General features: G+C 34.1%; 1 protein-coding gene across 1 annotated transcript in view; it reads right to left on the bottom strand.

Annotated features, from left to right (window-relative positions):
* The window catches only part of MALRD1 (MAM and LDL receptor class A domain containing 1), a gene marked incomplete at both ends in the record, with an annotated part of 578033 nt that overhangs the window by 333874 nt on the left and 219339 nt on the right, over window positions 1-24820 (bottom strand). Inside the window, 4 exons of the mRNA XM_082648013.1 lie at window positions 433-680; window positions 13591-13804; window positions 17510-17620; window positions 21075-21231. Of these exons, the coding sequence (XP_082504139.1) occupies window positions 433-680; window positions 13591-13804; window positions 17510-17620; window positions 21075-21231 (730 nt within the window). The remainder of the gene's footprint in view (window positions 1-432; window positions 681-13590; window positions 13805-17509; window positions 17621-21074; window positions 21232-24820) is intronic.

Genomic DNA, 24820 nt, shown 5'->3' with positions numbered 1-24820 from the left:
TCTTCAACCATTTTATTATGGTGCCAACTATGACGCATATTAGTTCTTGGAAATACTTAACTTTATACTATTTCTCATTGTCTAATTCTCTTTCTTATGGTGAAATTCCCATAATTCCAATAAGTACCAAGTTCCCTGAGTGGACACAACTGATATTTCACTTCTTTTGTTCTACCTGTGGTTATGGATAATAAGCATGACATTTTCCAATGGTTTCCAAAATTCCTTATCTATGGATCTTATCCACAGGATAAATTCTTCCAACAGCTCTAATGGTCCTTCCCTTTCACCCTTACTTCACTTTCTACCTCCCTCACATATTCCAAGTTGAATACGTTCAAACTCATTTGTTGGTCTGGTGCTGGCCGTTTCATTTTCTGTACTTAACTCCATCAGAAGTTGTTCATAATATTTCTGTTTTTTTCCCCATACCTTGCAGTTTTTGCTTCTTCTGCTTATGACTGGGCTTGAAATTCTGGCTGCTCTCATGGGCTGCTGCAGGAACAAGCTCTTTATAAAGATGTAATGACCAGATGAATTTCGCAAGGTGTGATCAGCAGCCGGCTGTGTGCCTGAGGCAGGGATGCCGCTAGCCTTCAGATTCCAGTCAAAGTCATCATCCTGTTCCTGCTCCCAGGCACAAAGATCAAACTCAAAATCACAGCAGCCACTGGAGGTACCTGGAAAACATTTTCCAATTTATGGTGGAGAGAAAAAGAAAATTAGTAGATAAAGCATGCAATCAAAAATTACAGTAATCTTATTAAACACACTCATGTTTCAGGATCTTTGAACTTGCTACTCTCTCTGCCTGGATTCTTTCCCAAATGGCCTGTCCACTCACTTCTATCAGATCTGTATTTGAGCATCACCTTCTCAGTGGGTCCTTATTTATCAGTGTACGTAAAATCTCCTATCCTCAACTCTGTCCTGCTTCACTGTTTATTTTTATTTTGGGCACTTTTCTAACACATTATATGTTTTACCGACTTATTTTTTGTCTTCCCCCACTCCTCACTCATCAGAATGCATGTGTTATGAAGGAGAGAATTTGCTCAGTTTTGTTGTTATATTCCCAGTGCCTGGCAAATAATTGCTCAATTTGCTGAATAAATAAATGAACTTTTAAAAAAGAAAAAAAATACAGTAATCTTATGTAGCTTTTTTTTTTTTTTTTTTTTTTGCGGTACGCGGGCCTCTCACTGTTGTGGCCTCTCCCGTTGCAGAGCACAGGCTCCGGACGCGCAGGCTCAGCGGCCATGGCTCACGGGCCTAGCTGCTCCATGGCATGCGAGATCTTCCTGGACCGGGGCACGAACCCGTGTTCCCTGCATCGGCAGGCAGACTCTCAACCACTGCGCCACCAGGGAAGCCCTTATGTAGCTTTTATATATAGAATGGATAAACAAGGTCCTACTCTATAGCACAGAGAACTATATTCAATATCCTGTGATAAACTATAATGGAAAAGAATATAAAAAAGAATGTATATATATGTATAATGGAATCACTTTGCTGTACAGCAGTAATTAACACAACATTGTAAATCAACAATACTTCAATTAAAGAAATTGAAAAAATTGCAGTAATCCTGCCACATCATGTAATGTTAGAAACCTTACAATATTATCCTGACTGCAACATTAAAATAGAATAGTTTAGTTTGTTACACACAGCTATTTCCATGGCTCATTTAAGTTTATTTCTTCAATAGTCTGGTCCCTGTGTCAAAATCCATGAGCAATATTCCAGCATTACACACATTTCCTCCTGCAAACACCTATTTGGTCAATGTAATTTATTTCTTCTCTCTTCTCATCTTTGCTTCTCAGACCTTGGTAGGGAATTTAGGACGTTTATTATTCTGCAACACAGTTTAGCTGGGAAATACTTCCTAAAGCAAAAGTTATTAATCATTGTAATTATTTTTTAAAACATAGACTTATTTTAGAGATAAGAAAATTGTGAAACAGAAAAGGTTAAAACTAATGATTTAATTTATTATAATAAGTTGCAGAAATTAAATATGTTGAGTTACATTAAATATCAACTATCTCCCAGGTATTTTAAAAATATTTTATTATTAACATTGCTTAAGTTTTTCTTCCATTTCCAGGATAGTAAGAATTCTAAGTCCAACTATGTCCTTATTGATTTTCTGCTTGCTGGATCTATCCATTTCTGATAGAGGGGTGTGAAAATCTCCAACTATGATAGTGGATTCATCTCTTTTCTTTGCAGTTCTAGAAGTTTTTTATGTCACACAGGTTGACATTCTGTTGTTAGGTACATACACATTAGGGATTGTCATGTCTTCTTAGAAAAGTGACCTCTTTACTGTTGTGTAATGCCCTTATTTATCCCTGATAATGTTCATTGCTTTGAAGTCTGTTCTGTCTGAAATTAAAATAGCTGTTCCTGCTTTCTTTCCATTCATGTAAGCATGGTATATATTTCTGCATACGTTTACCTTTAACCTATAAATATCTTTATATTCAAAGTGGGTTTCTTGTAGACAACATGTAGTTGGGTCCTATTTTCTATTCAATTGTTAATTCAGTTTCTAAATTACATTTGAAACTTCTTTTGAAAATTTACTCTGTCCTAAAATAGACTGTAATTCCTACAGCCTCTTTTAGTTCAGAATGCTAAAGTTCTCCTAAGTATCCTCTCAAAGGACTGGGAAGTAAATCTCACTAAAATAATAATGAACCCCAACTCACCATCTTGTTTATAATCTGAACTCTTATCTTGGTTAAGAATATAAAATGAAGTAACTAATTCAGTTGCCCTTATGTTGGAAAACTTAGCAGCCCATGAGGACCAGATTTCCATATAGACCAGCATCTAGAAAGGCCATTTGTATAGGAAATGATGTGTGTTGCTGAAAAACAGATTTGTTAAAAAAAAATCATACAAATACTGCTATATGAATCTCTATAGTGTAAACCATATTTTTGCTTTTGATATTTACTATAGTTTTGAAGATATATTTCCTTGGAAAGTTTAATTCTAAAATACCAGTGGAGGAAAACACAGCAAGCAGGGCCTAAGTAGTTTGAATTACACATCACTATGGTAAGAGGGAGCAACTTATAATTTCATTTTCTACTATTTCCCACAGGTGCCATGCGAGACAAGTAGCAAATAGTCTTCTGTGCAGATGCCAATTCCTGGCATTTCATGGAGCAATTAATGCCCGTGCCAGACAGGTGTGCCGTCAGGAAGAAAATGATCCCTTCCTCTACAGCTGTATCATCAATCAAACCAGTTTCTCCCTTCCAAATGCTATAATTTTTCCATCGATCAATATCTTTATAAGTATAAAAATGTTTCATTTAAAACAGACATAATTTTGAAAGAACACAACCTAATGCCTTTTAAGATCCTACCATCAAATTTTTAAAAGATACCATTCTATTCATTTATTCATTTCATATAAAATTTTTACTTATTTTTTAAATTGATATATAGTTTCTGTAAAAGAGTGTATAGGTGTAAAATATAGTGATTCACAATTTTTAAGTTATACTCCATTTATAGTTATTATAAAATATTAGCTGGGGCTTCCCTGGTGGCGCAGTGGATTTTTGCTACCACCCTTTGCAATTCCTATCATCTGGAACCTTCTTTACTATTCTTTATTTAACCAACTCCCTATTCATTCTTCATAGATATAATCAACACAAGGCTAACTATAGAAATAAAAACTAAAGTATTAAAATTCTTAAGATGTGTGAATGTTATCTTATGCAAAAAATGACACAATATTGTGATAATTTACTCATAATTAGAGTACTGTGGTATTTGATGAATATTTAATTCCCATGTTTATGGGAAACTTTGAGAATTTAAACCATCCAATGAGAGGGATACTAGATAATAGAGGCCTTGAACTGTGCATATAAAATGCTACTAAAGGATTCTAAGAATATATACATTGACATCATAACTATGAACATGAGAAAGGGGAATGTGAAAAAACGTGCAGAATCAATGGTACCTGTTTCTAAATCTTAAAGTTGTATTATTATGAAGAACTACAAGTAGTAAGAAATATTATCATCAAAAACTCATACTGAAAAAAGATGGAAATGTAGATTCAATATTAGGAAAATCATTATATCAAGGGGTGCCTGACAGTTGAAAAGGCTTTTTATGTGAGACAGAGTATTCTCTCCTATGAAAGTGTTCAAACAGCAATCAGGTTATTTTTCCTTTCCCACCTCCATTGTCTGCCAGATCAGAGAAGTTACAGAAATGATTCTTTGATTGGTTGGTGACTCAGTTACCAATTCAATCAATAGCAATTCAGTAGATGTGATTCATCAATAAACATGTCTTAGTGGCGTTCTCTCATATATTAATAGACTGTGATAAGTGCTAGGATATAGATAAAAAATTTACGATCAATTGTAACTGAGCAAAAGTGAATCCTTCACAGAAGTCTTAGTGTTAGATCCCTGTTTCAAAGAGCATGGAGTAACTTCTTTTTTTCTCTCCAACTCTATGATTCTTTGATTTTATGGTTCAATAACTTGAACTTTATATCATATTTTGACAAGTTGTTTATATTGTATTTATAAAAAGGTTAGTAGCTAGATCTATTTCTAGATTTTTCTTCTTAATGAATTAGTATTTTCAGTCTCAAATGAATGTCAAAGAAAAGAGAAAACACAGATTACCTATGACAGGAATGAAACGGGATATCATAGACCCTATGGATATTAAAAGGATGATATAAGATTACTATTAATAACTCTAATGCACTAAATTGACAACTTCTATGAAATGGACCTATTCCTTGCAGAGAACAAACACAAAATGATTTGAGCAGCTTTATAACTTTTAAGGAAATGGAACTCATAATTTTAAAATTCCTGAAAAAGAAATATCCAGTCTCCGATAGTCTCATTGGAGATTTCTACCAAAACTTTAAGGCACACAGATCAGAAAGGAAGACATAAAACTGTCCCAATTTTCAGATGACATGGCTGTCAACATAGAAAACCTAAGGAATGTATTATAAAAATTTGAGAATACATGACTCAGCAAGGTTGCAGAACACATGATCTACATATATAATTAATTGTGTTTTTATATATCATCATTGAATATGTAGAAACCAAAATTTAAAATATAATATCATTTATAATCCCTTAAAAAATGAAATACTTAGGTGTAAATCTTATAAAATATGTACAGGACTTGTAAGCCAAAAACTACAAAACACAGGTGAAAAGAAATCAAAGTCTAAACAATGGAGAGACAAACTGCTCATGGATTGGAAGACATCCTATTAAAGATGTTATTTCTCCCAAACTGATATATGTATTTAATAAAATTCTTGTCAAAGTTACATCACTTTTTTGGTAGATATAGCGATGATATTTTTTTAAAGTGAAAGCAAAGCCAAAGGAACCTGAATAACTAAGGCTATACAGTTGAAAAAGAAAAATAAACTAGAAGGACTCTCTCTACCTAATTTTAAGATTTATTATAAAGCTTTAATTTTCAAGACTGTGTGGTACCGATGAAGGAACAGACACTTGGATCAATGGAACAGAACCCAAAACAGCTTCACACAAGCACAACCAACTAACATTTGACAAAGATGCAGATGCAGTTAAATGAAGGGAGGACAGCTTTGTTAACGGTGATGAAGCAACTGGATAACTATTGACAAAAAAAAAAAAAAAAAAAAATGACCCAAACCTCACAACTTAAACAAAAATTAACAAAATGGAGCATACACTTAAATATAATACTATGCAACTTTTAGAAGGAAAAATAGAAGAAAATCTGGGACCTAGACCTCAGTGAAGTGTTTTTGACCGTGATATCAAAAGCATGATCCCTAAAAGGAATGATCAATAAACTGGACTTCATCAAAATTACTCTTTCCCTGTAAAGAGAATGTTAAGATAATCTAAATCCTATGAGAGAACATTTGCCACTCACACATCTGCCGAAGGACTTATATCTATAATATATGAAGAACTCTCAAAACTCAACAGTTTGAAAACTTCTGATTAGAAAATGGGCAGAAGACATGAAGAAACATTTCACCAAAGAGGATATACAGATAACAAAGAAACACATGATAAGATGTTCAACACCACTAACTATCAGGGAAAACTCAAATTAAGACCCTGACGAGATATTAACCTATACCTATAAGAAGAGCAATAATAAAGATAAAATAGCTACAATACCAAATGCTCACAAGGATGTGGACAAACTGGATCTCTCACACATTGTTGGTGGTAACGTAAAATGGCATAACCGCTCTGGAAAATAGTACTATGGTCTGTTACATCCATGCCATGGAACATGAGTCAGCAATAAAAAGGAACAAATGATTTACACACACATCAACTTGGATGGCTCTCAAGGAGATTATGCTGAATGAAAAAAAGACAGTCTCAAAAGGTCACAAACTGCATTTACATATTTATATAACTTTCTCAATATTACGAACTATAGGGATGGAGAACAAAATAGTGGTTTCCCAAGGTTAGGGATGGTGAGAATAAATGTAATTATAAAGGAATAGCTCAGGGGAGATTTTGGTGGAGACAGGATATTTGATTGTAGTGTGATGATTACATGAGTTTTCACATATAATAAAATGCCATAGAACTATACACATATATTGAACCATATTGTTTCCTGGTTTTGATATTATACTATACTATAAAATGTAACCACTGAGGGAAGCTACATGAAGGGTACACAGAATTTCTCTGTACTATCTTTGTAACTTCCTATGAACCCACAATTATTTCAAAATTCAAAAAATTAATGTCATGTGCCAATTATTATTCGGTGACATCATCAGGAAATTGTGATACAGTGATTTCCTTTGTATTGCCTTATTCTATGAAGTAATAATAAATTCTGTAAATAATACTTTCCAAACTGTTTCACAGAACAATTGTTCTATAAGGAGTATACTTAATTCCATGTAAAAAAAAGAGTTTCTGGGTAATTTGGAAAAATCCTATTTATAATACCAGGTTTTCAAAAATTGTCATAATTTTTTCTTCAGTGATGACTACCTGATTTCATAATTCTGAAAATATTACCCTAATGCGTGTCACTTTACAACACTGAGTTCATGAGAAAGGGATCAGTGTTGATAATCTTGGAAAGACAGTGAAAGCTTTCTAAACCTCAGTCACTAGGCTACAGCCTGCAAATAATGAATTCCTGAAGCTTAGGACAGCAGAGCCTTCACAGGAAGCCTGGTTTATTAACCTTATGATACCTGACCTACTTTTGAACATAATCTCCCAAAGAAAACAAAAGCTATTCATAGTGCATGATTAATAAAGTCTCTGAAAATACACTAGCTGTTTTCAAGGTGATGTAAAAATCCATGTTGGGATTAGTATTTAAATACCCTAACTAAATTACTTTTCCCTCACCCATCCAAAAGTGCTTTGTACTTATTCTAACTCCCATTCGCAAGGTGAATGTTTATGTACCTATTTCTCTAGCTAGACAAGAAGCTCCACAATTCTTCAGGTAATATCTTATTTTTCTTTGTTTTTGCTCCAGGGCCACTTATATTAGAGATGCCCAATGTTTAACCAAATAAATAAATGTCCAGTATGCAAGGCTAGGCCAGGATGGTGTACACTGGTGCCAGTAGAGTCCCACAGAGGCACTCTACACCTTTAAATTCATTTTTTGCCACAACTGAGCACAAATTCTGATATGCTAAAAAATTTTAGATGGAGCACTGGATATGGTGTAGAAGTAACAGCTATAATATAACCTTGCTGTGAGTAAAAAGTCACATATATATCATAGCATCAAACAATAGCCCCTTCGCCCCCCAAAATTCATCAGTTTACTTGAAACAGAGAGAATTCTGCTATAACAAATGAGAAAGGGTAGTCATGATGTAAATGAGTCAACTCAAATATGTCCTGAAGGATAACTATTTAGGGGAATTACAGTTATACATTCATAGAAATCAAAGGAAATTGTTAGTGATGTGGTGATAATATAGAAAGGACCGTGTTTTAACTATTGCTGACTTTTTAAATGTTTTTGAATTTTTAAAAAATTCATTCAAATACATCAAATATCACTTGGCTCAAATCCATTATTTGTTCCATCTTTTTTGTTTGTTTGTTTTTTAACATCTTTATTGGAGTATAATTGCTTTACAATGTTGTGTTAGTTTCTGCTGTATAACAAAGTGAATCAGCTATATGTATGCATATATCCCCATATCCCCTTCTATCTTTACTTAAATGTCAATTTCTCAGTGAGAACTTTTCCGATGGCCCTATTTAAAACTATAACCACCACTCCAAGCATCTTCTTTCTCACTTTTCCCTATTTTACTTTTTGCCAGAGCACTTGTCATTATGAAATATGCTGTGTTATTTTACTTACTCTGTTTTGTCTGTGTCCCCTTCCACTACCACCAAACATAAAGCAAGCTCCATGAGAGCAGGAAATTTGTCTGTACTGTTCACAGCATTATTCTTAGTAACTAGAACCCTCGCACATAGTAGATGCTCAGTAAATATTTGCTGAATAAATGCATGAACGTTCATTCTTTAAAACTTCTTAAAATCGCCAATAAATTATATCAGGCAATTAAATACATACGTAGGCATTAAATCTTGACTTAACTATAAATGGTTCAATTAAATTCATTAAGAAAATATACACAGAATCATTTTTAATATTTAAAAAGCTAATTATTGCCCCTATTAAAATCCTGATATATTTGTATATGTCAATAAGGAAACAAAGAATAAAATAATAGCTCTTCCTTCTCACCAGAAAACTTTTTCAAATGTTTGTATTGTTTAGATGAGTGCCTCTCAAATTTTAGTGCACATATACTTGTTAATATGCAGTTTATGATTAAGTCCGGGGTGGGGCCTGACTTCCGACAAAAATGCTGTTTGTCTCTAGACCAAGATTTGAGTAACTGAGTTTAGATAACTTTTCAGCAGTGTTAAATTGCACATTGATGTAACATTAAAAAATGATATTTTTAGAAACATTCATCCAATAGGAAAAAATGTGTTTAAAAATATTTGTAATGACTTTAGCAAGGTTACTATAAGTAACTGAGTATAAGAGTTTGATTTATTGTTAATCACGTGCTCTTTCACCAAGAGGGAACCCTAACGTAAACTATGGACTGTGGTGATAATGACATCTCCCGTGTAACAAATCACCACTCTGGTGGGGGACATGATAGTCTGGGGGGGGCGCGGCTGTGCATGTATGGGGATTAAGTTTTGCTGTGAACCTACAACTCCTTTAAAAAATAAATTCTATTGAAAAATTTAAAAGGCAGCCTCCAGAATGAGAGAAGATATTTGCAAATCATACATATGATAAGGGCTTAATATCCAGAATATATAAATAACTCTTACAACTCTACAATAAAAAACACACAATTCTGTAAAGAAAAGCACAAAGTACTTTGACAGTTCTCCAAAGAACATACACAAATGGCCAATAAGCACAAGAAAAGATGATTAACGTTGTAGTCATTAGGGAAGGACAAATCAAAACCACAATGAGATTCTACTTCATACACACTAAGATGGCTATAATTTAAAAAAAAAAAAAAAGAAAAGAAAACAACAAGTATTGGCTAAGTCCCAGATCTCCTTCAAGAATCTGCCCAGGAGGGGGAATTAGATGAAGGGAGTCCAAAGGTACACACTTCCAGTTACAAGATAAATAAGTACTAGGGCTGTAATGTACAACACGATGACTATAGTTAGCACTGTTGTATGGTATATTTGAAAGAGATTAGATCCTAAGAGTCCTCATTTCAAGGGAAAAAACATTTTTTTCCTCTTTTTATTTTTTTGTACCTATATGAGAAAATGGATGTCAATGGATTACCACTAAACTTACTGTGGTAATCATTTCACAATATAAATAAGTCACAATGATGTATACCTTAAACTTATACAGGGCTGTATGTTAATCATATCTCAGTAAAACTGGGGGGGGGAATAAATAAGTAAAATGAAAAGAATTGTTTAAATATCTTTCATCAGGCCTATCCTCATCAAGCTCCCTAACATTGCTATTTTCTCTCTCTCCATTTTTCATCTCCTTTAATTTACTCTATATTTTCTCATAGAAAATGTATCACTTATCAACTTCTGACAAACTCTGTAATATACATACACACACACATGGATATTCTGTGTGTGTGTGTGTGTGTGTGTGTGTGTGTGTGTGTGTGTGTGTAGAAGAGAGAATATTTTCTGTTTAACACAGGGGAATGGGTAATATGATTTTTGTCTGTTTCATTTATGGATGTACACTAGATGTCTCAAACACTGCTTGACATATACCTTTTCAGTAAATATATGTTAAATTAATTCGATATTTTGTCTTCTCGATTTCTCTTGATCATTCTTGACAGCGTCTTGAAAATGTTATCAGTCTTTCCAAATCCTCTCTCTCTGACATTTGTGTTCTATTCTATTAATCTGTACTATTAGCTAATTACTTTCTTTGGTAAGGATTTAAGCATATAAATTTTTCACTAAGCATTTTCTTAACTAAATACCACAGGTTTTTTAATGCACTATTATTATTATTATTTATTTAAAACATTTTCTAATTTTACTGTAATTTTTTTGGTGGGGAGATGGGTTATCAAATGTGTCTTCTAACTAACAGGGAATTTTCTAGCTTTTGTCTTACAACTGATTTCCAGCCTAATTCAAAAGATGTAATCCATTTCACTTTAATCCATTTAAAATTACTGAAGTTTGCTTAGTGCTTAATAACATATATTCTGTGTGTACTTGAAATAGATGTCTGCAGTTGGGAAATACAGTATTACATGTGCCCATTAGGTTCCGATTACTTACTAATTATTCTGGTCAAATATCCTGCATCCTTACTAATCACAGTGCAGAATTAAATTATTTTGAGCATGCCTGAGATACTCTTGTGTATCACCAATAAATATGCTAATTGGAAAGTACAGAGAAACAAAAATATGATTGTTTGCCAAAGGAGCCTCTGTACCAATGGCAAAATATGTTCAACTAAAATTTCAGATTTCTCAGATACACCAATCACTTTCTTTTTGACTATGTCCTATATTTTAGATATATTTATATTATAAAGCAAAAAAAGAAACCAGTTAATCTTTCTTCCAAATCTTGCTTTATGAGCCTATATTGGTCTACAGAAAATTAAAGCCACAGGTACTTTTGTTTTATAAAGGATTATTTTCTTTTCCTTTGTCAGAGATAGTCTATGCCTTTACAAAGAGCTCAGCAGTTTCATTCTTTCTTCTATTCCTAGGTGGTGTATTTATACCAAATGATATTTTAGACGTTTTTTTAGAGTTGTGATACATGTTCAGCCTTTACTTAGACTTCTCACCAAAAAAAAAAAAAAAAAAAAAAACAACCCAAAACAAACCAAAATAACCTCACACAAGTTCCAAAGATCATGAAACCTAAGCCTAAATTCTTGGTTGGTTGTCAGCCAAACTTCTGAGATCAGTTGCTATGGTGATTTTTTTTTTTTAAGTTTTTCTTCCTATTCTTCTGGGTCTAATTAAGAATCAAAGTTTATAGTATATGCAGGAAAAATAACAGCACTCATATTTCATATAGCAGGTTCTAGCCACTCTATAATTAAAACATTTAAAACCATTAACGTAGGAATACAATTGAATTTTTAAATACATAATAAAATAAGCAGTGTTATATAAAAAGAAATTATATTCATGTAATAAGAACCAATATCAAAATGTGGGTTACTTTTAAGGTTTGTTCCAACTTTTTGGTTGTTTATTTGTTCTAAGGAGCTGAAAAAATTTTCTTCTTCTTATATAATATCTGGAACTAATTCATCTCTCTTGCTCCAGTATTACTGATATCACAGCCCCATTCAAATGTTACAGTGATTTGGCAATCAGTTCACCAGAAAGCACCTTCTGATAAAACTTTCCCTCCAAGGGCTTGTAATTACTTTTGGCTTTATTTTCCATACAAAAGAACCACCAAGACAATAAATTTCAGTACATTTCTCTGACCCTCTTAGTATATCAGTATACCCTCCCAAACACAGATAGAGGATTCCTAGAAATATTTGCAAAGTTATTATCTAAGTACAAAGAGTTCAAGGAAAATTTAGCCAGAAATAAAATACTTTAAACACTGAAAACATTGCATTAAATCATATCTTGGGAAAGAGATAAGTTGGCAACATGACAAATAAAATTCAAAAGCATAGTATCTGTTCTGTTCGACTGATTAGCTAATAGATTTGTGACTCAAATGAAAATGGCAATGAAGAAAATGTAAAAGCATTTGATGCAGAAAATAACAAAAAACGCAGCAAAAATATTCATAAGATAAAGGTAAAAATTAATACAGAATACAAGATTAGCCAAACAGTTTTGCTTGGTTCATATAATAGTAATAATTGATATTATAAGATATAATCCACACTTGAAGAAACAAATAGTTATTGGATATACACAGGATTTCTACATCCACAACTTTTTTGGTTTTCCTAAGATTCAGTTGCACACAGAAGTGGTATGGTGGCTTGGGCAAAGCAGTGAATCATAAATCAAAGTACCTGGAAACTAGCATCAACTCTGTCAGTACCAGTTTTATGAAATTTGACCAAATCTTAGCCACTCTTGTTCAGCAGCTTTATCCATGGAATGCACTAATAATATCTGTCCCACTTACTCGTCGGGTTTCTGTGAAGATCAAGTGGAGATCAGTAGATAGAAGGGCTTTGAAAGTTAAAAGTTCTATGTAAATGTGAGCTCTTAATATACTGACGTTGTTCTTGTGATTCCAGATTTGGTTTCAAGAGGCAAAAAAGAGATCAAACTGTAGTACGCTAGCTCAGAAATTATTATTGGTAATAGTGGAATAATTTGTCAACCTTAATTCTGACAATTTGCATTCACTTCATTTGCAGTGAAATGAGGCAACCGTGCACTGTGTTCCATGATTTTACAGACTTCCCTGAATGAGCACATATGGCCCATTTAGCTAAGGATATTTTAATAGGTGTCATTTATTATGAGTTGATCTCTTGTAACAATATTACACAGCTGATACGTGTTTCCCTTAGGAGATCACGTTGCCTATTTTATACATTATCTGGATATTGATTTTTTGTTTTTTTAGCCACTTATCCCAGCTCATAATCGACCCAAGGGAATGACAACTCCCTGAAATCCGTCAAAGCACAAAGGCATGAATTGCCGTTTATGGACGTTTTGCTTGCCTTCTTTCCAAAAATTTATTTCATATGGAAAATACTTGTCTGCATACCGTTTGTCTTTGAAGACACCTGTTTTCCAGTTAATCTCCAATTCTTCACATACAAACAGAAAGCCATTGATTAGTTTTAAATGACTTTCGGTTCTAAATTAAGTACTGAGAGGGAGAAAGGAATGTATTTAAATGGTTAAATCACCTTACCTGCCTTGGCTGCTGAGTTATATATACTCTGTATTTTTCATCGATGAACCCATTGCACAGAGGAAGGTTGTGGGAGACAAAGGCAAAAGTAAGGAGACAGAACACTTCCACTCACCACAAATGAAAGGAGTCTCATCTGAATTATCAGCACAATCGTTCACAAAATCACACAGCTTGTCCCTGGCGATGCAGTGCTTGTTAGCGCATGTGAATTCTTGAGCCGTACACGTTCTGTCTGTGCTAAGTAGGGGGGCACAATCTTGAAAGGAAATATCATCCACTGCTACATCTCCTATGTAACTGATACCACGTTTTGCCCTGAAGACAACCTTTAAAAAAAATAAAGCCAATATCAGTTGACTCGTCCATCAGGAACCCAAAACTTGGGGCAAACAGTAAATACAGTACAGAACATAAGGGCTTGAATCTGATAAAAATGACCCCGTAATCCCTACGATGAAACTGACCCAGGAAGTTTGAGGGATATTGAAGATCTCTACCACACTCAACAGGTAAGGATGTGGGAGTGGCAACACCATTGTCTCTTGTCTAGATTTTTAGGATACAGGGCCTACGAAACTGGCAGGAGTCACCTACCACTGCAGCCTCTGCAACTCGCAGACCCAAAACAAAACCTGCTCATTTCTGACAGCCTCATCACACGTGGAAGCAGGTCAACCAGGTGACGGAATGCACCAAGAGACAGAAGATGCAAGCATATCTTTTACTTTATTTCATCCACTTCTTGCCATTCCTCTGGTCTGTTCAACTCAACTATTTGAAATCGAAAATATGTCGAACCTCAAAACTATGAATTTTTTTAATTGGCCGCATCTTTGGACTTGAAATGATTGTGATGTGCCTTTGATTAATGTATGTGATGAATGAAATCCTCCTGTGTGCCACTGCTGGACAGTGAGATCCCACTTCTACAGACTTTGATAGAACTGATGAAACTTAGTCACAGGACTCACTAAAGTTTTCAAAGTGAAACTAATTCAGACAGCTTCTATTGAATTTGTCTGCAAGTTAAATATATATTTGTGTGTTAGCATAAGAAATATTCATATATTTTAAAGTAAATTTAGGACAATTAGAGATGCATTAACAAGAAATACCTATTTACTTCCATGATTTTTATACAAAATAGTTATCGTCATCAAACTCCCAAACATCTTTTTACCAAATCTAATCAATTACTTTTCTTGAAAGAAGTAGTTTTTCCTTAAGATGTGTTATGCTTTTATACTATTGTATGAAAACCTAGTTGTTTTCCTTTTAAGATGAGAGAATAGAATAACTGAAAATCATGCCTTTCACATTATTATAAAAAAGCAAATAAATGTACAATTTTTATATAAATTCATGTATCAAATTTACATAAAAGGCATACATTTGTTTTCTTCAGAGAAGATGTGCTAGAAAAGAAAAATTTGTAAGATAGATTAAGAGCTTGGATGTGATTAAGACGAGGTGAAACTAGAAAGAATAATGACTACAACTCTTTTATAAGAAAATTGAGCCCAACAAAAACATGGATACACAAATTGAAAAAGGTACTGTATTATCTGGATATATCTGAACATTTAATTTAAATCTGTGAGACAATGCTCTGTGATTAAGAAATCAGATAATCCAATGCCACACGATGTTGGTTAAGATTCCACAGACTTTAATACTGAATGTGATTAAACTTTTTTTCAAGAGCAATTATGATATATTTTTTTCTGGTAAAATAAAAGCTGGGTCAATCATTTTGTAAAATTTAGGAAGCAATAGAGCATAGCATTTGTATTATGGACTTGTAGATGACCTGCCTGTGTTTAAAGCGTATCACTGCCATTGTAGTTATATAAGTAGGGCAAGTTATCCAAGTTCTAGGTATTTCTGTGCCTAATCTATAAAATGCAGGTAATAAAGGTAGGTACCTCATACAGTTACAGGAGTAAATTTTTTGTTCATAGAACAGAACTTAGCACTTAGTAAGTGCCAGGTATGTGATTGCTCTAGTTATAAAAATTATTATAATTAAATGCTATGCTTAAATTGGGGGTTCCCAAATATAACTGTGAAAACTACCCAATGCTGTATGCTTTTACTCAAGGGTTAAAGGCGCTCATGTTTCTGAGGCTAAAGGGACTGATACTGTAAAAATGGAAGAAGCATGGATAGTATGTGCGTCTCACTACTATTTCTCCAGTGCATAGTAAGGTGCTTGCACATAGTAGGTTCTTGATATGTTTTTACTGAAGGAATGAATCACATTAAACATCAAATATTCAGAAACCATTAATATTTCATTTTAAGATTCAAACAACATGGGCGTATTTCTCTTCAAATTTCAATGTGAAAAATGAAATTTCAGAAAGACTAAATAAATAATTGATTCCTCTGCTTAAATCCCTCTTAATGTTTTTGTTTGTTTGTTTGTTTTTGTTTTGTTTTGTTTTTTGCGGTACACGGGCCTCTCACTGTTGTGGCCTCTCCCGTTGCGGAGCACAGGCTCCGGACGCGCAGGCTCAGCGGCCATGGCTCACGGGCCTAGCCGCTCCGTGGCATGTGGGATCCTTCCGGACCGGGGCACGAACCCATGTCCCCTGCATCGGCAGGCAGACTGTCAACCACTGCCCCACCAGGGAAGCCCTTAATGTTGCTCTGAACATGATTTTACCACGCAAATATTCTACTTGCGCAGACTAGTTAAGAATTCACTGCCTGAAGTGGAAGCCGATGCCCGGCAGCAGCACAGCCTTCTGCATGTTCTTGCTGATGATTCTTCCTGCCTCAGTTAAAAGGTCTTGGAGGTTAAACAGGTGGAATCCTCTTAATGATAAATTTCATACTGTGCAAGGCCACTAAACTGCTGTCTAGTCTTTTCTTCTTCAGGTTGAACTTACTTCTTATCCATTTCCTAAATTATCTACAAATGACCCATAAGAAAACTGGGTCCCAGCAAGAGGTCAAAAATATATGGGATTTATTATAGCTAACATTCTAAGAAATTGGGGATAATGTTGTATCAATGCCTTTAAACAGCTGTATCTAGCCTGTGCTTCCAGTGGAGTTGAAAGGGGCTGGTCTATCAAATATGGCATGTGATTGTAGATACAGTTACTGAATATTCACAGCTGATTTGGTTACTCTCGCCACATATTGCACTTCCAGTCCTCTGTATAATTAGCAAAGATATTATAGCTTGTATCTATAGATAAGTGGCTCTAAATTCAAGGAATTAAGCCCTGTGCAGTTATGACTAAGAAAAAATGTTCTCTGACATAAATGGCTCTGGATTCCCACTCTCCCTTATCTAATCTTAAATCTTAATAGCTAAGTTTTACCTTCCAATAAACAACCCTTCTGTCAAAAACAAAACAAAACAAAACAAGCAAAAACTCCAAAAGCAAAACACACACACACCCATGGAGCTCCTGTTTTCCTGATAATCCATAAAAAAATAAAATTCACACTAAATATCCTGGCATATAATTACTTTCAGTTTAAACCTTTTATTCTATGTATTACTTGTTCTTTCCCTTTATTTTTGGGTCTTATCCTCCTAATATTATTGTAATCTACATGAAGACAAATACAGCATCACCCAATTTTGTGCCTCTGAAAATATTTTTCAGTCAAGTACATCTATCTCCTCTAATAAGGTTCAACAATATAGTATGCTTTCAAAGGTCTCTTTAATTGGGTTTGAAATAAACTAATGTAATTACTCTGCAGTCTCTGAGAATATATTTGCAAAATAGTGGGAGGTGTTCTTAACATGTAGGAGCCTGATTGTGGAGGCAGGAGATGGTTGTCACTAAAATGAGATGTTCCTAGAAAAATGGTTGCCTCTTTGGGAAAAAAAAATAGGGCATTTCAGAACCGCAAATTCCTTATGGAAAATGCTGTATGGAGTGGTGAGCGTTCATACAGTACATCAGAAAGGGAAAGAGAGACAAGAAGACAAGGGGTAGAGGAAATAAATTAAAATTAAAGAATCAACAAAACTCAATCATCACCTAAATACTTGGATTACAAACCTGTATATGCGAATGAACGCCTAAAAACACCTCTATTTTTCTCCACTGTGCACCTTGCTGTCCGCTTTGAGCCCACAGTTTAGAAGTAACATTGTCTATCTTGCTGAGTACCTGCAGAGATAAATCAAGTAAGAAGTGTTGAAATATGTTACCTTGACAAATTCTAAACATATAGAATTCTCCCAGTAATTTTTTTTCATTTTAATATCAACATGAATCCCTGAGAGAAAAGCTCAGACATTTTTCATTAGATGTCTTTGTTTTCTAGAACAGCACTGTGTCCCCAGGGTACCTCATGAGCTTTGTGTAATAAAGTTGTGCATGAATATCTGTCAGTCAAGTCTGAAGTTACCTGGCACCATTTGATTAAGAACTTTTAACTACCTTAATTTTTAAAAATCTGACAGCAAGAACAATTGGAAGTCTCAATATTAAATAATATTCATGTAGTCACATGAAAAGCACAGAATTGTTTACTAAACACAGTTTTGAGAATGACATTAGGTTCAGTGGGGATGGTGATGTTACCATGGGAGTCCATTCAATTCCAACAGCACATACGGGTGATATGAGTGGGCACCTACTCATCTAAGCCAGTAAGAGCTCCCCACCCAACAAATGGACCCTCATTCTAAAGGGAAATTGAGAATCATCTCAGCAAACAAATTATCATGGCTCTTCTTTTAGAATGACACAAAATGAGCCATGAAGAAAGTAATTAAATAGGGAAGAGCAGTAGAGTTCCACATTTTAAAATAACTGACTTAGAGGATGTATTTAATAGATGACATATTAGATGTATTAGATGATGTACTTAGATGATGTATTTAACTGTGTTCATGCAACATAATAATGCAACATTTAATGTTATTTTACTCAGCTGTGCACAAAATAAGGATCATATGTATTACCATTTTAATTATTTTATAATTAACTACTTATAAAATTTTAAGGCTGTTTTATAATTTTTCATCTACTAACACAAAATCTTATTCTGAAAAAATGAAAGCCTATTTCAGATAATTAATCTCAACCACAAAATATACCTGGTAAGTAATTCTCATTTTTCTGATGCAAACCCTGTAGTTAGCTGTATTGATTGTTTTGTCTAAAAGCATTTTTAAAAACTCAATGAGACACAAATGGTAAATGGTCACATCAATCCACAAGACTACTTGGATGCTTTCAGATTATTAAACATGCACACATACATATACACAAACAAGTTTACTCTTAAACTGTTTTTGGTGAGAAGTCTCACCTATAATAAATAAAACTATTCTTCCAAAATTACTTTATACATTTAACATGTTTCCAATTAAAAAAAGTAACAGCATTTTTAAAATATGTTTATCTAATTTGGGGAGGAAAATAATATTTAATATGGCCAGGAAAATCGTAGAATAAGACAGTTAAAAAATAAAAAAAATACCTAATATTAAAATTACATCAAGCTACTAGGAAAGAAGTGGTTAAGCAGCTGATCTGCAGTCTACTTCTATTTATTGGGGAAAAATAAAGCAGGCAGCCCAAGTGTAATCTCTTTGCAAATATACTAAACATAGACTTTTTGGAAAACAAATTAATGCTATTTGACAGGGGGAGAGACCTTATCTATGGCTGCTTTTAGCGAGATATCCCTGGTCTAAAACTGCTCATGTAAACAATTCTGAAATCTGGGGATTTATTTTTCAGACATGGCTTCTTGGAAAATGTCACATAAGCTATGAAACAGAGTATAAACGGAGATGCTTCAAAATTGAGTTGGCTTCTCTGTGTAAATGATGTGTCTATACATATACTTACAAACCTTATCTATTATATAAGGCATGTCTAATAGGGGAAGACAGGATCTAGGGGATCTGCATTAAAATTGCAGAACCTCTTTCTGTTTTGTCCGTATAACTTGGTCATCTAAAAGAAACCAGGACCCCCTGGAAAAATAGTTACCTCCAAGGATGGAACAGGATAACAAAAAGATGAGTCTGGAACATCTTCTTGGCCAGAAAGAAAGGAAATGATCAAAGAATGATTGGACTTGTCAAAGAGACATAGAAGTCAGTTTAAAGGGTCTCCTATAACTGAATCTGGGACAATGTAAGAACCAATAAATAGTAATAGTGTTGACAACAAATTGGATAAAATAGGAATCCATGAGTCCACACTGATATAAATCAATAAATGGAGAATTTTTCTAACAAGAGAAAACCAACCTACAAATGTAGACAGAATAATGGAGTTAGACACAAATAGGCAATCATCATAGTAAAATTAATGTGGCAAAAAATACTAAAGGAAGCAAAAATTAGTGGGTATAATTGAGTTGAGATCAGGATTTTACATACTCTCAAAATATCTCATCACAAAATATTTATTGATAACAAAGGGAACAAAAGTACTAAGACCAATAGACATCATGTACTAACCAACGGGATACAATAAAAATAATACAATATTGGTGATATTACAGGGAAAAACATGCTTAACATTGAACAAATCCAATTTGAAGGACGTTTCACAAAATGACTGGATTATAACCTTTAAAAATATCAAGATCATAAAGTTTAAGGGAAATGAAGGAATTACTTCAGTTTTAAAGACACTAGGGACTTCCCTGGTGGTGTGGTGGTTGAGAATCCACCTGCCAATGCAGGGGACACGGGTTCCATCCCTGGTCCGGGAAGATCCCACATGCCACGGAGCAACTAAGCCCATGTGCCACAACTACTGAGCCTGAGCTCTAGAGCCTGCGAGCCACAGCTACTGAGCCCACGTGCCGCACGACTGAAGCCTGCGTGCCTAGAGCCTATGCTCCACAACAAGAAGCCACTGCAATGAGAAGCCTGTGCACCATAACGAAGAGTAGCCCCCCTGCTTGCCACAACTAGAGAAAGCCCGCATGCAACAACGAAGACCCAACGCAGCCAAAAATAAAATAAAAATAAATAAATTTATAAAAAATAAAGACACTAGAAAGAAATAACAATGGAGTGTGATAAGTAATTCTGTATTCAACTCAATTTTTCCTATAAAAGATGTTATTGGGACAATGGGCAAAAAACCAGAATCTCTGAGTGAAAGGTAGAATGCAGTTGTCTGTGAGATTCTTGCAACCTTTTGTGAGTATGAAACAATTTAATTTCTTTTTTTACAAAAAAACAATTTGAAAGAGAATATTGGAGAATGTAGCACCACTATATCAGAGACAGCAAGAAGGCACATCCGAATATCACCAAAATGTATATATTCACTTGATTGTGTTATTCTCAGAATATTGATACTGAAACCTATATGACATATTTCAAGGGTAAAACAGTATTACACAGAAGCTGCAACCTCAGAATAAAGACCATAATCATAAATAGAATAGTTTAAAGAAATCCTATTAGCCATTCAGGTCCAATTCTACTAAAGTTTTTTTTCAATCATACTGTTTTCAAACCAGTGAAGTGTTGATAACTGTCCATTTTCATTTATTAGCAGACTACATATTTTAATAACACTGAATTATACAATATGAATTTTTGTAGAAGAAATTCAGAAAATGCAATTGCCTAAGCAGTACCTGGAGAGAACCAACTGTGGCACCATTCATATGAGTCCAGAATACCAGGGTACATTTTGGTCCCGTGCGTGAAATAACAGGAGTGAGAATGTCAGCCATGTCACCAAACTTTCCATTTGAGCTATCAGCATACAGGTACCAGCCATCTGCGGTATTTCTGGGGAAAGAATGATGCATTTATCAGGTAAAAAAAGAAAATCATAAAATACAGTTTGTCATTAACCATATTTTATTGTTCTAAAATTTCTCCTAAAAGTATAACAATGTTTTTAGAACAATGGTGATGCATAAATAGTTCTACTATTTTGATTTTGAATCCATGTGTCCATTGGTACAATGTACAAAAATTATGGTAAAGGTTGAAATCATTAGGTCTAATATGTAATAACTTGGTTGATTGTTTTATAATAATACTGCTGATACTCTGATCAGTTTTGTAGAGTTTTTTTATGTGGCTAAAATGAGACATTGAAGCACTGAATACATTTAGAAGAGGCATAAAAAGAACAAAAATATAAATAATTAAAGTATGAAAAAGAGAAAGGAAACTGTCTTGGAGTTCTATTCACTGGTCTAAAAGGCTTTCAGGTTCAAATTTATTTTATCTATTAATTTAGGTAAGTTTTACTTAAACATATTTTAATAAGCAGGTAGATAACCTTTTAATGTTGTTTTAAGTAAAGAAGGGTATTTATTAGTTCACACAACTGAAAAGTACAGGGGACACACCAGCTTCAGGCACAGTTGGATCCAGGGGCACAAACACTGTTATCAGGACTCAAGTCTCTCCATCATCTGGCTTAAGTGGGTAGATAATTTTTAGAGTGTGTCTTTTTTTCCCCCTAGTTCCAAACCAGAGAGGGAAAATAATGATGGAAACACTTAAATATCAATGTAATCTTGCCATAAGGGATAGAGTTTATGCCCCCACTTTAATTACCAATTCAAAAAAGAGATAATAAAACATTAAAGACATGCTATTTTTGAAATATTAAATAAGGAAGTGATTCCTCAAAATTCTGACTTTCTGGCACTCTTTAATTTCTTTGATTAATTATATTTCACACCACTTTTTCACCACATGTGATACTGGTACCATGGAGTTTAAACCTGCTACTTATTAAAACCATTTTGAAAGTTTTATCTTTTTTTTTTTTTTGAGGAAAGACATGAATCATTAATAGAAAATAGATGGAGAGAAAGAGAGAGGTATTCATTCAGTCACCACGTATTTACTGAGTCAGTCTTTCCAGTGTTACTTGTCCAAGGCACTGGGAATGTGCTGTGGGCAAAAGACATGGCAGGGCTGGCCTCTGACCTCAGCACTTACTAGACGGGCAACATTAGGCAGGTTATTCAACCTCTCTGAACCTATCGGTTTCTTCATTTATAAAACAGGATAGCTCCATGTTACTACTAGGAGAAATAAAATAAGTGGACTTTCTATTCCAGTACTGGCCCATCTTACATATTTAATAAATGGTAGTTGTGATTTGTGGTTATGTTTATGTCATTAGTTGCTGCTAATAAAGAATTCAGTGCCCTGTGAACTACACAGGGTATGAATTAAGACTGCTTTGAAGAGCTAGGATTATTATATTAATTTGTCTGAATTGTGTGTCAATGAATAAAAAGTTCCAGCTTTGTTCCTTGTGTGTGTTTAATATCCCAGGACCCCACAGATGCTGAGAACAAAGATGAATACATGAATTCTTCATTGGTTCACAGATTCACTGTGATCCAGCATAATTTTAGTAGATATATTTTCCCCAAAATTGACAAACTGATTCTAAGCTTAATATGGAAATCCAAAGGACTAAGAATAGCCAATTTCATCAAAAGGAGAACAAAGTTAGACAATTTACTCTATCAGATACTGATTCATTATAATGGTAGAATAATCAAGACAGGGTGGTATTGAAGTAAAGACGGAAAAATGGGCCAGAGAAATGGATAAAAGAGTCCTGAAAATTCTACATATATTTATACATCTGATTTATGAAAAGCTTAGCTCTTCAGAGCTGTGAAGGAAAGGACAATCTTTTCAATGTGGATTGAATAAATTAGGTAGCCTTGTGGGGAAAAAACAAACCTTGACCCCTATTTCACAGCATTCAAAAATAATAAACTGCAGGTAGAATGTACCTGAAATGTGAAAGGTAAGACAACAAAGCTTGCCTAAGATACATAACAATATCTTCATGATATGAGACTGAGAATTTTTAATAATATATAAGGATTACTATCCATAAGGGGAAATACAAAAAATAAGACTGTATTCAAATTAAGGATTTCAGTTTATCAGAGATACCAATATGATGATCAAGGCCAACCAGTGAATGGGAGAAAACATTTGCATCCCATTTAACGAATGTTACGCTTACTATCTACTATATGTCATGCACTATGCCAGACGTTCAGCAATGCCTGTGTGTTTGTAGTGTGTGTATGTCTTTATACATACATATCATATAACTACATACATACAAGGAAGAACAGAATGAAACGTCCCCAAATGCTAATATGTTTTTATCTTTGTTTGGGGGCCATGGCTATTTTCTTTCCTACACAGTGCCTGGTTCACAGTAGACTCTCCAAAAGTACTTGATAAACAAAACACACAAGGTAGTTTAAAATCAGTACAGCACATGTGGCAATAAATAGACCAATGGAGTGACAGAACTGTAGAGTCAGATAAAATTACACAGGAAAAGTTGATCATAATATATTCCAGGCTGGGGGAGAAAAAAACATAAAAAGACAGAACAATGTTAGAGACCATGGAAGAATTAAGTGACTAAAAGTCACAATTCTAGTAATGATAAAAGCATCTACTCAATGGTTCTTCAACTGGAGGTCCCTGTACTAATTTCCCAGAAACTATACGATGAAAAATGTTAATGTTTAATTTCCTCAATACAGTATAACTTGAGAAAATTCAGTCCCAATAATAAATTTAAAATAAATTATTGAAACAATTCTTTATAATTATATATCCTTGAAATATATATATTTCAACTGCAAGGAAAACGAAAAAAGGGAGACATGCCAGGAGATCAATTTGAAAAATGCAAATAACAAAAGTACATTTGTGTTTTTACACTGCCCCACAAACACCGGACTAGTGTAAAAGTATATCATTCGGTCGCCAGTCTTTTATGCATTAATTGGGGACACATGATGTATGCATGATTCCTAATGGAAAAATGAAGAATTATACGAACACTGGCCTATGTCTGAGATGAGATTATCTGAGCATGTACCTGCAAAGGAAATCAACTGCCCTCCTGGGATGAATACAGCAGTAATGATCACACCTAACAGTGCTGTCACTCGTAAAGTATCAGCATCTCTCTACCAGCCTTCAAATTGTCATTTCTCAAACAGGGCTGGAAGGAGGATGTTTTATAGAAATATATCTTTCCTAACAAAACACATCATAAACCACACAGTGGTAAAGGTTTAAAGAAAGCAGTGCTTTACACTCAGGTGTTGCGAAAATAAAGATCCCAGGCGATGATGTATAAGTCATTAAAAAGTCACTTATTAAAAGAGATCTGATTTATAGTCCAAGCTATTTTAAAGAACGTTGCCTAAGCCTCATAGGATAATCAGTTTCTAAAGTCTTAATATTACACAAATTAAGCAATTTAAAAATTGACATTTTTCCCCCTTATTTGAGAATCTCCTGAGTATTCACCCTAATTAAATTAATAAGAAAAAATACCCTTGCATGGACAAATAAA

The sequence above is a fragment of the Grampus griseus genome (genome assembly GCF_964374135.1).
Source record: "Grampus griseus genome assembly, chromosome: 2".
Lineage (NCBI taxonomy): Eukaryota > Metazoa > Chordata > Mammalia > Artiodactyla > Delphinidae > Grampus > Grampus griseus.
This window is presented reverse-complemented; position numbering and strand designations above follow the sequence as displayed.